This window comes from Mustela putorius, unplaced genomic scaffold (assembly GCF_011764305.1).
Source record: "Mustela putorius furo isolate JIRA1106 unplaced genomic scaffold, ASM1176430v1.1 tig00000589_pilon_pilon_pilon, whole genome shotgun sequence".
Lineage (NCBI taxonomy): Eukaryota > Metazoa > Chordata > Mammalia > Carnivora > Mustelidae > Mustela > Mustela putorius.
The window spans coordinates 393,797-409,137 of record NW_025421425.1 but is presented as its reverse complement, the minus strand read 5'-3'; the positions used below and the strand labels follow the sequence as shown (position 1 = coordinate 409,137).

Genomic DNA, 15,341 nt, shown 5'->3' with positions numbered 1-15,341 from the left:
AACTCATAACCCCAAGATCAAGAGTCACATGCTAGCCAGGCACCCAAAGAGTCACTTTAAAGAAAAAAAACTCAGTTATCCAGTGTTTTGCTTTAAATCATTTCAGTATTTTTTACCATATTAGTTAAAACTATTCTCATTTAAGGTGTCTCAGTAAGTAATGTTTTACCAATGTAAAAACCCCTCTTATGAAAACATCCATGATGAGGGAGAGAAACCATTTAGGGCTGCCCACATTGGTTCTCAATTTCCTTTCTGTAGGGGAAGACGACGGGTCGGAGAGGACACTAGTTTTCCCGACTGAGCACAGGCCACCGCAGCACCTGGCTGGGCACTGTGCGTGAACGAGGGCTGGGCGAGCCGCCCCCCACCGCACGGCTGTTTATGGAGGGCTGCAGCGCGAGGGCAGCATCCGGAGACAGCCTCTGACCACACGTGCTCCCGGCCCTGGCCTGAGACGGGCACAGCCTGACCCCACCTACTGGCCAACCCTCACCACTTTATGACAAGAGTATAGAACAGAATAAAAAAACAAATGCTTTGGTGGACAAAGAGTATTTAACAATATGGATATTAAAATGTGGAATGTGGAACATCCAACAGTATGTAAGCAAACCACCTGGTCTTGATGCCTGCCATCCGTTCCCCAGGAGGGGTTCACTGAAATCTACACGCACAGCCCTGATACACACCCTTTCCTGCAAGCACAACCCTCCTCCCAGCACCTCCATCGAAACACAGAGCAGAGTGACTCCGAAGACGTAAGTCAAGCTTTACTGAGGTTACGGGATTAGCGGGTGGCTTCTTAACCGAGGCCAGTGGTTTGGGGCAGGGGTGGGCTTGTGGACGTGGACGGAGGTGAGAGGCAGCACGGGAGCCTCCGAAGCTACATGAAAAATGTTTCTATGTAAGTATTTTCCTGCGGGGTGGGGAGCGGGCTGTGACTTCTTCCAGAGTCTCAAAGGAATGAGACCATCACTGTAAAAAATGAAGCACTGTAGGCCCGTCCGGCCTGAGCTCGACTTCCAACTACTGGCTGACCTCGGGTGAGCAGGGGCCTTTCTCAGGACTCCTCTCACACCGAAAAGGCTGCTCTAACTCCATTACTCTTCCGCGGCTTCCTGGGTAAGGGGGCAACGCTGGTCTTTCAAACTGAGTCACCTGCGGGGTCACTCCTCATGTTAAGCTCCTTCCTGAAGTGACAAGAACGGGTGTGAGGTGGGGAGGAAGAACGAGGGGTCAAGAGTAGAGAGGCCAGAGCTCCTGTAGAGGCGCTCCTCCCTCCCGAACGTGTGGACTACGACAGCACGCAGGTCTCCGCGCTTCCTGACAACAATGCTGAGAGATAAATTCTGTAACTTACCGAAATGTCCAATTCCACCAGAAGAGTGGTTTTTACGGCATCATTTGTAGTCAGTTGAACTGCCTTTGAAATTGGAACTTGAAAAATTGGATCCACTGAAGTCACAGATGCTTGGCTTTCCTCCTTGAGAAACAAATGTGATAAAATATTACTAAATGCAATTTTCTATCTTATCGCCATTGCTTCACTTAGTGACCAGGTAAGATCAATAGGATTTTATAAAACGTCCTAGATATTGAAGTATTCTTATCTAAGACAGATGGCTACAGACATAGGCCTCTCAATCTTTCAGAAGAGAGAGCTCATCCGTATCTTAAACTCCTTGACTATCATTTGACTTAAACTCCTTGATTAAATTTCTGGGATGTATATATTGAAAATAACAGATACCAGCATTTTCCTGTGAAGGTCTAAGAGTATTCCAAAATAAACCATGCAAAAGGAGACCATATGCATGCACAGTTTCAGGAAGGAGATTCTAAAAGGAAGGACATTTAGGGCTGGAAGACGCCTGAAGAAAGGTTCACAAGAATCTGCAGAGTGGCGGGCCCTGGCGTGGGAATGTTCCACACCTACGTCAGTCAGTACAGGAGCCACTAGCCAGATATGCCTAAACCCCTGAATTCTTAGTTTTATTTTCATTTATTTGAATTTGAGTGGTCACACATGACTAGCAGCTTTTATATTAGATAGCATAGGTCTTGGGAAACTGCAAAGAAACCCAATTCATTGCACTACGTCCGCTTCTTTTCTAACTCGATATTTCTAAGTTCTGTTGAAGACAGAAACTTACAAAATGCTCATCAGTTAATAGTGGATAAATGGCTATGTGGAAAAACTAGAAAAAGGATCAAACTCAGAGCCTGACAGTCATGATATATGGGACACTGGGAGATGCCGCCCAAGACCGACCTCGGCAAGGCTGCTGGTAAGGTTGTCAGCAGATGGCCCTCAGCTAGCTCAGAGTCATCTCAGTGACCTCAGCATTCCCAGGTCATACCCCTTTTCAGAGGCAGCCCACATCCAACGGTTCATCGAGGACTATAAAGGCCCAGCCCTTTGCCCCAACTCAGGACAATGTTGAAGGGCCATCCTAGCTCTGGAGAACCCTGTTGAGGCTAGCGGGGGCCTTTGCTGGGACACATCACAATGCACTTCTCACTGTGCCCACTCCTGCTTCTGTCCTCTGCATTCCCCAAGGTGAGGATCCCAAGGGGATAACCTAAGAAATAATCACACAGTTCTATTCAAAGGAAGCCAGTTGGTGACAGCTGGCGCTAGCCCGGTTTCAAGGAAGATGCTACATGGGCGTCTGGAGCTGCATAGCCCACCTGGCTGACAATGAGCACACAACACTGGTGACAGTTGGGAGAGAGGGAGCACAAGGTGATGACAGTGCACGAGCTAAGTGTGATGATACACCATAAGAGGGAAGGCATTAGTGTGTACGCAGTAGCTGGTGCTTGAGATCTATGGGGAAATGGCACTGATAAGGCCTGCAGAATTGTGGGTATTGCCAGCCTTCCATGATAACTCTGGAAAAAATGCAAAAAAACTGAGAACAATTAATGAACAATTAAGCACTAAGTGTGAAAGCCAGAGGACAGCTCTGCAGCACACGAAGAAGCTGCTCATCTCCTGCTGCTAGAATGCTAAGACCTGACTCGGGGAGGCAAAGAATGGCCTGCTGGCAGCTGGGAGAGGGGCATGTGGGTCAAAAATCTCGACTCCCTAGATGTCCTTGAACCTGCTGAGCCTGCACAAGTGACTACTTCTTCCTAAGAAGAGCAAGAATGTCCTCCTCGCATTCAGACCTCCGTCCGGCAAGACAGGCCCATATCCCCGCTCCTGAGTCCCATCTCCTCTCCTGGCTGCTGGGCCAGTGAGGCTCAAGTCAGACACACTAGGCCTCAGATGGGCTGGGCCAGCTAAGGCAGGAGAGGGACTATGCTCTAAGAGTGTGCAGGACACAGCAACCGCACCAGCAAAAACCAGCAGCGTGTGCACAAGACGGAACGTTGAGGTCCCGGGCCAACAAGGGTAGAATGTCAACTTGGACAGAGAAGTTTTGCTCACTGGGAGCACTATCTCAGGATACTGGCTTTAGCACCTTGGCAACAGCCTCTAGAGATGGTTATGAGGCCAAGGAGGAAGCTAAAGTCCACACTAAATGAGGAAGAACTGCTGACAGTTCCATGGCCAGCACCAGATGACAGGAGTAAAAGGCAAAGAGAAGTGGACAGAGTAAAACGGATGACACTATGAAGAGCCAAAACCTATGGGATGCTGCTGCTCCCTGGAGGGCCCAGAGCACACTCCATTGCCAAGGCCGACAGGACAGTGCTGGTGAGGGGCACCGACATCATGGAGGAGTTCAGGGCTGGCCGCTCTGCCGGCCCGAGCTAACGGACCGGGCCAAGAATAAGGGCGGACCACCGAAGACCAGAGGGACGTGGGAGCGCTTAGTCAGCAAAGTCCTGTGGGGTGTTGGAGGGAGGCCTAAGTATCCCAGCAGGAAGGCTGGAGGGGTGGCTGAACGCAGTCTCCCATGGGTAGGGGAGGTGGTGGGGGAGACTCAGCAGCATCGCAGAGATCATACTCGGTCAAGTTCTTTCAGGCAGAAAACATACACTGGGCCAAGGGGAATACCCAGATACTCCAGGAACTGCTAGAAGAGGGTCCAGCTATGCTGTTACCCAGGAACTCAAAGTGTCATCATGGGCCACATACTAGAGTGCGACCTACAGGGCCAGGCTGTAAACGGGGATCCTGGGCCAGGGCTGGTTCCATGGGTCCACTCAGTTCTTGGCCTGTGGCTAAGGGCTGTACAGGGGGGAGGCCAAGAGGAAGCCTCTAAATCTGACGCTGTCCTCTCCCCTCACCCAAATAGAAAGTGAAAAATACTCCATCCTGAGGAATGGCAGGTATCGATACTGTTATCAATACAACCCCTAAAAACGTACAGGACCAGGGATGGTCTCCATCTAACTCACCAACCCAGTCCCTGCACGCAACCAGGCGGATGCTGGGGGAGAACAATGAAGCGCAAGGAACACCAGCAGTAGCCCCAGTGACGGCCTCCACGATGGATGGTTTCCTTTGCTAGGGTGGATTAAAATGGCCTCAGGCACAGGGCATGTGGACAGAGTGAGCCGCTGGGCTCTTTTCCATCTCTACCCCTAAAGTGGGGCACACTTTCACTTGGAACAATTTCCATTTACCATTTTGACACCAGATTGTGATAATGCTCCTGCCAGCTGCTTCAGGACAGCCTGAATCGACGCAGAACATCTGGACCTCCCGCAGAACGTCACGTCAGCCCATGACATTAGGAACATTATGCTACCCACTACCCACTACCCACTACCGACTCACACGCAATGTGCAAAGTGGCCAGTGTGTAGGAGTTTCTGGAAAGGCCAGACCCTGTGCAGACTGAGAGGCCAGTTTCCAGGAGTCCAGCAGCCTGAGGCACGTCAGGACGCCCCCTCCAGTACAGGACACGCTAGTGCATCTTGTACCTCATGTCTCCTGGAGAGCGGGAGAAGAGCTGGCATGCCTTTCAGGTCCTGCAAGCACCAGCACTTGCCACACCTGGGATGACAGTGCCGACCCAAGCACCAGGGGACACAATGGGCAGCGGCTGTGAGAGGGGGCCCAAGCAGGAAAGGGCTGTGCAGCAGTTCTGAGCAATGGTGTGGACGAGAGCCCCTGCAGCCTGCACCACAAGACCCGGAGACCCCACAGGATCTGAGACACAGCGCTGGGGAACTGACGCTGTGTGGAGCGGGCCTGGCCGAGAGGACATTGAGGCTCAGCTGCCCACTCTGCCCAGTGCTGCTTCCTCCTCCCCTTCTCAGTTCCCTAATGTGAGGATCCCAAGAGGATGCCCCCCCAAATCTTTTTCCAACCCCTTGTCGTCTAAGCATACCCCTTGAGCAAATGTACACGAATATGCGTTAACTGGGTGAGATCTTAAATATTTCTCCACCACATGACCAGAAACTGAAGCCTCTTTAACGACCTGTGCCATACCCCAAGCCTTCTCAGACCCTCCTCCTCAGGAACGTTCACGTTCCTGTGCCTCTGCCACACGCACTGTCCTTGCGGCCTGCAACGGGGGCGCTCACCCTGCCCGCGCACCCCCACCCGCTGTCCAGCCAGGGGCTCACTGCTCACTCCCCTCTACTCCCAAGCCTGAAAAAATACTTACCCTAAGTACCTCACTTAACTAAGCAATTTGCACAATAAGGGAGCGTGAGTGGAAAGCAACACCTGACAGCTGTTTCTAGAAACACATTTGCCTGAATGCTCTAGGAAAACACCATAAGCAGATGTTAGAAAAACATTATCCTATCAGGTGCTGGCCAACAGTTCTAAGGGCTAGAAAGCTGTATTTAAATTGCTTCTAAGTTGTACTTAAATTGCTTCTAAAATGCTGGCCTTGCTTCATTAAAATAAATCAAGAAACAAGAAATCGCAATCCTGCACCCGGGGAGGCTTATGGGAGACAACCCACAGGGAGCCCCACCATGAGCCACGCTAGAGAAAGGGCGTGGCTCCCCGGAAAGAGGGGCTGCAGCAGAGAGTCTCGGCCTGATAGAAGAAGTGTCAGGGTGCCGCACGCTGGCAGTGCTGAGGAGAAATGAGTTGTTAATCAACCCAATGCTCAAAATTTAGAGACTACTTTAAGGACACTTCTTTATTAAGAGAAAAAACACACCCGACAAAAAAATGACAATATAGGCAAAAACCAGGCTGTAAAATTTCACCAAGAAAAAGAATAATCCCCAAAGTGGCGCACCCAGGGCACAAAGTCCCTGCTGGAAAAGCGATTGTGCTGTGAAGTCGCGCTTTAAGTATAGCTGAGGTCATTTCCTGAGTGCCTACAACACCTGCCATCACCTGACCCACAGAGAAATTAAGAAACAAATGAATTCTCCAAAATGACAGAGAAACTGAGCTCTTAGCTATTCTTGCTTCAAAGACAGAAATGACGGTATGCAAGCGCTTCTGCCCAGGCACCTTCTCTGGAAGGGGCCAGACAGTAACCATCTCAGGCGCGCCCGCCTCCAGGCACCCCTCTGCCACCCCCCGAACCCCGCCGCTGCGGCACAGAAGAAGCCACGGGCCACACGGGGACGGACGCGCAGGCCTGGGTCCCGATAAGCCTTACTTTCCGAGGCACGAGGCAGGCCGCATGGGCCCAGCAGGCCGGCTTGCAGACCCCTGCCGCAATGCAGTGAGGCCGACGAAGCGGCTGCTCTGGGAAGCAGAGGTTCTGCAGCCGGTGGCCGGATGGGGAAAGCACTTACCTGGCCCGGACACTCCTGCAGGCGCACGTGCAGGTACTCGGGCGGCGCGGCAGGGATGCTCAGGGCCGCCTGTGAGAGCGGCGGTTCTGAGCGGGTGAGCGAGGAGGACTTGGACTCCGACTCCACCACTGGGGCACCTGACCGACCTCCGTCCACTGCATTCTGTCCCCGCGCCTCAGAATCCCTTCTCCGCGGATCACCTAATCTCAGAAGTTCAACTTGTGATTCAATGTGTAGTAATTCTGGTTTCAGAGGATCCATCCTTTGGGAAGCATCCAATGCCACCCTGAGAGCGCCGATTCTCTCTGCTTTTCCTCGACTGGACGTGAAGTGCTTCGTGAGGGCAGCCCAGAGTCCATCAACCCATGGCTCCACCACAAGTTCTAAACTGGGTTGTTGCAATAAAAAAAGGAAAAAAAATGCCTAAGTTCTCCATTTAAATACAAAATCATGGGATAGTGGCAGTCTACTTGGCAGAACGCTATGCAAATGTCAAAAACACTAAATATAATAATTATTCGGAATACAAAACATACCTATGCTTAAGTTAAAAGCATTACAGTGTGTTTGTTAGAACTTCAGCTGTAAAAAAATTGAGCATAAAGGTCAGAACAGAAATAAAGCCATTTCAATAATAGGTAGCATGAATGGGATTGCTCTTAACTTCCTAAAATATAGTTGGTACTATTTTAAGAAGTTATAATTGTAAGTAGGCCTGCGAAATTCTGATGAGGATAACAGAACTTATCCCAAATCCAAGCCTACTCTAGGATCACGTGATAATTACATATGTCAAATGCAACATCATTTCTTCCCCCTAATTTAGTGAATTTTTTTCCCCTACAAATTAAAATATCACCAAGAAATCCCTCTGGATTAATGCTAGGTATTCTAAGAGTTCAAACCTTTAACGGGTTCTGAACATTTCTGATGAAATTTTCAGGGCGTCTGAACACAAGAGAAAGAAAACCTAATATTCCTGTAGGAAAGCTGAATGAATCATAGAGAAGTTTTAGAGTGTGGCAGTGTGTTCACTAACAGACAAAGTAGGGCAAGCCAACAATAATATTCCCTACGTTCCCCGAATGGAGAAACTTTAACTGAACAAGTAAGAAACCACGCATCAGAATCTTGGAAATCATAGCCTTTTCATTTTTAATCACAACTCAAAGGAGGTGTCAAGTAAATCCTAATTCATAAAGTTAAGTGACAGAAAAAGGCACATTTCAGACTTCTGTCTTACTAGGGACTCTGGCTATAATCTCGTTAGTACAAACCCATCCTTCAGAGCCTTTGGGAAAGCAAGGACATAAAACTCTGAGCTCAGCAACGACAGCTACGTTTAAAAGCCATCTTCGCAGCTCAAAAACACGAAGTGGCTAACACGTCCACTAGGAGAGCTAATGTTCACGGCACACTTACAGCAGGGCAAGTATTACTCTAAGACGACAACCTGCATCAAGTCATTTGTTCCTCCCCCAAATCTTCCACGACACACACTATTATCCCCTCTCAGAGAGGGAGAACGTGGAGCACACAAGTAAGTAATACGACCAAGGTTTCAGTGCTCCGTGAAGGCGGTTGGTTATCAAGGATCTGCAGGCAGGCGACTGGACCCCACTCTGCATCCTTGTCCCCATCAGTGTGGGGGCTACGACACTACGCCAGGGTATTTCCTTGAAAATAATTTTAGAAGAGGGCAAACTCAAGCGAGGTAGTTAGGCTGAAAATTGAAGAGCTACAGGTTGATGAAAACACCTTCAGGAATTTTAACGCTGGATCCAGTAAACGAACAGGGCAACTGAAAGACTGAAGAGAAGGAAAATGTGGATTCAGTGACAGGCCACGTGGGTTCTGTAAGAAGTTAGCAAGCACATGGCTCATACAAGACAATAAATAAAGGCAACATGACTCCGGCAAAAAACAAGAAACACAAAAACACACACAAAGAAATCAACATAATGGGAGACCAGACTAGAAGGTGAACACGCGAGGCAATATGGCAGAGCTTCGTCACGATCAAGAACATACGCACTGCGCCGTGCGAAAAGACCAGCGCGTCGCCCTCACAGACGGAGCATGAGGGAGCGGAGGGCCGGCTAAGCAGTAACAGAAGTGTATCCGGCATACCCAAGCAAGGGTGCTATGCAGAAAAGCACAGCATGTGCTGAATTTGTCGTCATTCATAAGCAAAGATCAAGCGGTGAGAATATGCACACCAAGTAGGAAAAAAAAAAGAGGTGGTCAGCTGTCATCTGCTGAAATAGCCAGAGGCTGAACGATAACTTAGCTGTAGGACAACATCCATTCGATCTCTGAATAAACACATCAAGAGGAGTTCAAAGGTGGCCCAGAGGGTGAAATGCTGAGGTGTAAAACCACCAGTGAACTAATGCAAACAGGAATTAGATTTCTGGCTGGCATGAGGGCAAGCAGCCATTAAGACGGTAAAGAGAGAGCCAGGGCCCATAGCGTGCCGGCGCGTGAACGCTTCTGGCCTGCGCTCACTGCCAGGGATGCCAGGCGGGATGGGCAGCCTCCGCGCGAGGACCCGCATCCAGTCTCTGTGTGTGCAGGGCAGAAAGCAAACATGCAGGCGATCGAAGTTCCTAAAGAAAATGCGGACTTCTACAAATGCCTCCAGGGCATCTTTACAGATTTCTTCTTTCAGCAGAATCTGGAGGCACTTCAAGTGAACAGAATATAGAAATCAAGCCCTTGCTGATCTTTGGTCCTAGGGCTAAAAAAAGCTAAAAAAAAAAAAAGGAAAATAACTTTTAAAATAAAAGCTTCAGTGCTAAATCAAAAGTCATCATATTTCATAAACTCACAAGCTTTCATGTAGTAGAAAGAGGGGCTGACTGGAAATGTGGAGGGGAAGCACACTGCTCTTACCCCACGCAGTCATCCGCATGGCCCGTGTCATAGAAATGTCTGGCACCCAGCTCCTGAAGTCGCTTGTCAATGATCTTCCCGCCGTTGCAGAAGTACGTGTACTCCGAATCACCCAGCCCTAGGGAGCCCAAACGGGTTATCAGTGCACACACGGTAAGGTTTAAATTTAAAGAAGCTATACAGAACAAATATTTAAAACAATACCATTCCATGCTCTGATTAATAATGCACACCTTCATGTCTCCTGAGGTTTGCCCTGGGTATATACTAAGTATGCAAATATTTGCCTTCTATTTTACAATATTACAGTAACAGACCCATCAAAATAGAAACACTTCTTGGCCACTGTTAACAAATATTTTCACATTTTTGTTTCCATGAATCTGTGAAAAAATATGGAAATCTTAAAAGAAAAATTAGATAGGTTTAAAAAAAAAAAACAGTTATCTGTATTTGCAGACTTCTGATCTTGTGCAAACTACATCCTGTGGGCCAAATACAACTCCTGGACTGAGCCACCCAGGTGCCCCCTAAGGACTGTCCTTATAAAGTCAAGCTGGAACACAGCCAAGCCCATTTGTTCACATAGTTTACGGCAGCTCTCCAGATACAACAACAGAGTTAAGTAGTTGTTACAAAGAACACATGGTCTGCAAAGCCTAAGACAGTTACCTTCTGGCCCTTTATAGACTTTACTGACCCCTAATTGAGAGCATAGACAGGTACGTCTGCAGTATAATTTCCTGTATTTCTGTGTTAGGTGAAATAGGAACTCCTATGTTTCCTGGCAAGAAAATGGACTAACATTTTCATACTTGGTTAAAAATTTAGGGTTAAAAGTGTTAATTTCTCAGTTGTTTAATCATCTCCACATACTTTCACAAAAAGAACAGGGTAAGCAGGGCACCTGGGTGGCTCAGTGGGTTAAAGCCTCTGCCTTCAGCTCAGGTCATGATCTCAGGGTCCTGGGATCAAGTCCTACATCGGGCTCTCTGCTCAGCGGGGAGCCTGCTTCCTCCTCGCTCTTTCTCTGCTTGCCTCTCTGCCCACTTGTGATCTCTGCCAAATAAATAAAATCTTTAAAAAAAAAAAAAAAAAAAAGAACAGGGTAAGCAATCGCAGTGGGCACGGGAAGGTCCATAAATGGCCTAACAGTGACTAGAATGGTTGATACCATTTTTTGAGGAATTTTTTAAAGCAACACATACATGTTCATTCTTGAAAACAGAAATTAGAAAAAACTTGAATTAAAAAAATGTAAATGGGGTGCCTGGGTGGCTCAGCCATTGAGCATCTGCCTTCCCCTCAGGTCATGATCGCAGGGTCCTGGGATCGAGCCCCGCATCGGGCTCCCTGCTCAGCAGGAGGCCTGCTTCCCTCTCTCCGCTCCCCCTGCTTGTGTTCCCTCTTACACTGTCAAATAAATACAAATCTTTTTTTTTTTTTAAAGATTTTATTTATTTGTAAGAGAGAGAGAGAGTGAGAGTGAGCACAGGCAGACAGAGTGGAAGGCAGAGTCAGAGGGAGAAGCAGGCTCCCTGCAGAGCAAGGAGCCCGATGTGGGACTCGATCCCAGGACGCTGGGATCATGACCTGAGCCGAAGGCCGCTGCTTAACCAACTGAGCCACCCAGGCGTCCCGACAAATAAATACAAATCTTAAAAAAAAAAAAAAAAATGCTATTCCAGGGGCTCCACAGAGGAGCTGCTATGAAGTGAAGACAAGGGAGGCATTCACAGAACACAGGACACCATAGAAATAGAAAACATGTAACCGTAAACAGAAAACCAACAACAAAATCTACACAACTCTATATCATGGTTTTGAAGGATACATTCAGATACCAGAATTAAACCAGGAATAACCGAGGATCAGCAGAGCGCAAACACGGTCCATACCCAGTAATCCGTAGTGCAGGTGAGCAAGGAAGTCTCCCGGCAGGGCCTTGTCCTGTATTGCTTTCACGAACTTGCGCGCGGTGTCGGGCGGGTCTCCAGTGCCCGTGGTGGAAACCACCACCACGAGAGGCGCTGTTTCAGTTTTCAGATCATACTACAAAACGAGGACCACGCGTCAGGGATCTACAGCTGTACATAGTTCTGACTTGACACATCAGCAAGGCAACCAGCTAGATCTCCTCTATCAAGAACCAGGCATGTGTGCTGCCCGAGGCCTCACGGCAGAGGATGAGGAGGGGGAGTGCAAGCGTTACTCCTCAGGTAACATGGAACCTGGCCCACTCCTCACCCCCTCCGGATCCTGGGAGCTGGGAATACGGAGGCGGGGAATGGAAACCATCGGCAGAAAAGTCGGCAACTTACAGATAAGTTTCTTCACTCTAAGCCTCACCTAATTTAAATATTCCAAAGAGAACACTTCACCCTCTCTATTCCTAATGACTCCATGATCTCTACTGCTCATGTGTATCATCGAATCTGACTGAGGGATTCACTTCTTCTTCATGCTGATACAAGGATTTGAGCTAACAGATTACTAGGTGATTCAATGCTTACAGGAGACAGCACACCCTGTATAGTGAACTTTTACAGTTCATGTAACTTTGTCTTAAAAAGGACTACCATGACCTAGCAAGTAGACAGCTATCTGTTTAAACGTGGATCAAGAACTAGAGAAACCAATGAGCTGGGGAGAGCAAACAGGACCGCTAACATGACTGGCAGCATTCACCTAAGGTTCAAATAGCTGCTGGCCTAGGTGGTGAGGTGAGCCCAAAGGGCCAAACAGGGCTAGTTATATGGTGCTGACAACTTGTTGTTTACAGTAACAGATTCAGATTATATTCTAGCGTGTGGCACCCTCCACACCAACACCGAAGTTGCTGTAGGATTACAGGAACTGCTGACTGGCGGAATCCTCCAGGATGCTCCCTGCGGGGTGAGTGGCTACATCTGGAGTCATCTTGACCCTGACACATACAGATACATGAAGGTTCTCCCATGAGTGGAGTTTATAATTCACTTGTGCTGCTGACAGTCTAGTCCTTTGAACTACAGATGTGGAAAAGGCCAGAGGAGACTATGAACTTGAGTATACCGGCTACACTGAGGTGAATTTTTAAAGTACTGAGGGATATTTTTAAAGTGTTAGTGGCTGGCACATCAACTTGTCCTTATATAAAAAGCTCCTGCTAGTTGCTACAGACTGACTTGTAGAAGACAGTAAAATCCAGAAAACTCCATCACACTTACTGAAAGAAGAATACAGATCTGTTACAATCTTCCATGACCTAAGGTAGGAATTTCTGCAGAGACTGAGCCTAAAAATAAGCATTCCCTGCCATAAAGAAGCTGAATCTTCTCTAGAACTTCCACTCCTGCTTTAAATTGTAGTCCACAAAGGAACTGCCTAGTCCTTCACTTGGAGGAACTCTGACATGAACAGCAAAGTCTTTATTTTGAGGAAATGCAAACGGGGCACTTGGGATTCGTGAGTTGAAAAACACACAAGTGCAAGCAAACACTCATCTGTTTAGTTCTCACAGCCAACGAGAGAGAAAGGAAGCACTACGACTACCCCTCACAGTTGAGTAGTTACTTGTTTTTGCTTTTGAAACTGTTGGGTCAAATTCAAATGTACACTTGTATGTTAAAAAAATGACAAATCTTAACAAGAGCTGATAAAATAAATTTCTAAGTGTTGAAAGAAAAGGAAGCATGGAGACATTTAGCAGCTTACTTTGCTGTTTAACATCACCTCCCAACCAACATACTCTGAGCATAAAACACAGTAAAATCCATGAGCAGCCGCTCACCTTATCTGACTCACTAATACAGTGAAGATCTGCGGAAAATCCATGTGCGAATGCTTTTTCACATATTTCTTCCGCTATGGCCTTCGCTTGTCCTTTCTGTGTAGCATAGAGTAACAAAAACCTCCTCATCGCCTCACGGCATGTGCTACAGCTTCAACACACTGTGGAACAGAAGAGACAGGGATTTCTCTTTGTTCCTGACTGAGGCATACACCACAGGTGTTCTCCCTCAGTCTTTCTAAAAGCCTCCGACAATATCCACACGTAACATGAAACAGGCTTCTCTGAGTACGTGAGCGTCATACTCAGCGAGTCTAAAAAAAGAGAATTCATCCAACCAGGGAGAATACAGGAGAAAAGCTCTACATCCACGGTTCAGAAATCGGACGCTGGGGTCCGACTACTCGCACTCGAATCTGGCGCCCATCATGCACGACGGCAGAACTGCGGGCAAGCTTTTCCACTGGTCTGTGCCTCAGCTCCTCGCCCTTGAAATGGGGTAACAGCACCCCGCCCCGACAAAGATGTGCCAGCTGTGGAGATCTGAACCGCAGCTGAGACAGCAGTGCTCAGTACATCTGATGTTTTTATGTTAACAAATGCAATGGGGCGCCTGGGCGGCTCAGTCCATTAAGCACCTGCCTTCCGCTCAGGTCGTAAACTCCAAGTCCTGGGATGGAGCCCTGAGGCAGTCTCCCTGCGCGGTGGAGAGTCTGCTTCTCCTCTTCCTCAACTTGTACGCATGCTCTCGCTCTCAGATGAATACATGCTTTTCTTTTAAAAAAGTGTAAAAATTCCATTGGAAGTATACGATTCTGTTCCTACCTGTTCCGAATGCCAAATAAGCTAATCACAGCAGTGACGTGCACGAAGCTACGTACTCCGCTCTGCTTCAGTATCAGACACGGACACACGCGAGTGCACACGTATACACGCACGGAGACAGAGGAAATATTTCCAATCCACTCAAGCTGAAGATGTGTTTCCTGAAGAGAAAACCAGGAGTAAAACACGGGCCTCTCTCATCCAGGATCTAAAGCTGGGGCACTGGAGGGCGCCTGGCTGGCTCAGTCCAGAGTGTGAGACCCTTGACCCCCAGGGGGTGAACTTCCAGCACCCGCAGCGGGTGTAGACATTACTCAGTAAATTACACTTTGCGCGCACGGAACGCCCTTACGGAACGGCACGCCGCCTGGCTCCGAGCAGGCGGTCACCGAGTCACCCGAACCAACGAAGCGACACACATTTTGGGCTCAGCGGCAACTGTGGAAATGCAGTGATGGAAATGTCACCGCTTACTGTCCCCACAGCTAAGGACCTCGGGCTCTTCGGGCCGCCAGGCACAGCCCCGGGCGCTCCCGGGGAGGAGGAACCCCTCAGGCCCACCACCACCTCACAGAGGTCTGTGACCCCGTTTCTCCGAGGCGGATCCCCGGCACCCGCCCGGCTCCCGCAGGCGGAGAAGCGGGGAGCAGCACCCCGCGTGACCCCCGCCGCCGCACCCCTTTCCGACGCCCCCTTGGGTCCCCTCGACCCCAGTCTAGGGAAGTGTTCGGGACACAGACGCCCACGGAGGCGCCCACAGGGACCGGCGGGGCCGGCGCCGCCCGTGCAGACGCCGCCGCGGGGCCCGACCCGCTCCCGGGAGGCGACGGGAGGCCCAGCCCCAGGCTCCGGCGCAGTCCGCCCAGCCGCTCTCCTTCCAACCGGGCCCAAACGTGAGGGCCCAGCCCCGGCCGCGGGGGGGACGTGCGGGCGCAGAGGCCGGTGCCTTCCCCCAGCCGTACCGCCTCCCCGCGGGCTCCAGCTGGGCGGACCGACAGCCCGGGAACCGCAGCCAGCGCTCTCACCGGACCTGCCCAGCCCGAAGCGCCCGGGGCAAGAGTAGGAACGCGAGGCGGCTCCCGCGCGGCGCGCTCCGTCACGGCGCGCACCTGCCCAGCGCCCAAGACCAATAAGGAGCTCGGGAAGGAACGGAGCCAATCACAGAGCTCCC

General features: G+C 49.5%; 1 protein-coding gene across 11 annotated transcripts in view; it reads right to left on the bottom strand.

Annotated features, from left to right (window-relative positions):
- The window catches only part of MTRR (5-methyltetrahydrofolate-homocysteine methyltransferase reductase), a 30,777-nt gene extending 15,491 nt beyond the window's left edge, over positions 1-15,286 (bottom strand). The window contains exons 1-7 of one of the 11 annotated variants that reach the window (XM_045082000.1): positions 15,196-15,286; positions 14,171-14,331; positions 13,346-13,506; positions 11,472-11,625; positions 9,574-9,691; positions 6,679-7,066; positions 1,364-1,486 (exon numbers count right to left, since the gene is read on the bottom strand). In XM_045082000.1, the coding sequence (XP_044937935.1) occupies positions 1,364-1,486; positions 6,679-7,066; positions 9,574-9,691; positions 11,472-11,625; positions 13,346-13,474 (912 nt within the window). In that variant the 5' untranslated portion in view covers positions 13,475-13,506; positions 14,171-14,331; positions 15,196-15,286. Of the gene's footprint in view, positions 1-1,363; positions 1,487-6,678; positions 7,067-9,509; positions 9,692-10,480; positions 10,528-11,471; positions 11,626-13,345; positions 13,507-14,170 lie in introns of those variants that run through there. The other 10 variants (XM_045081997.1, XM_045081995.1, XM_045081996.1 and 7 more) reach the window with 10 other exon arrangements.
- Between the last annotated feature and the right edge of the window lie 55 nt (positions 15,287-15,341).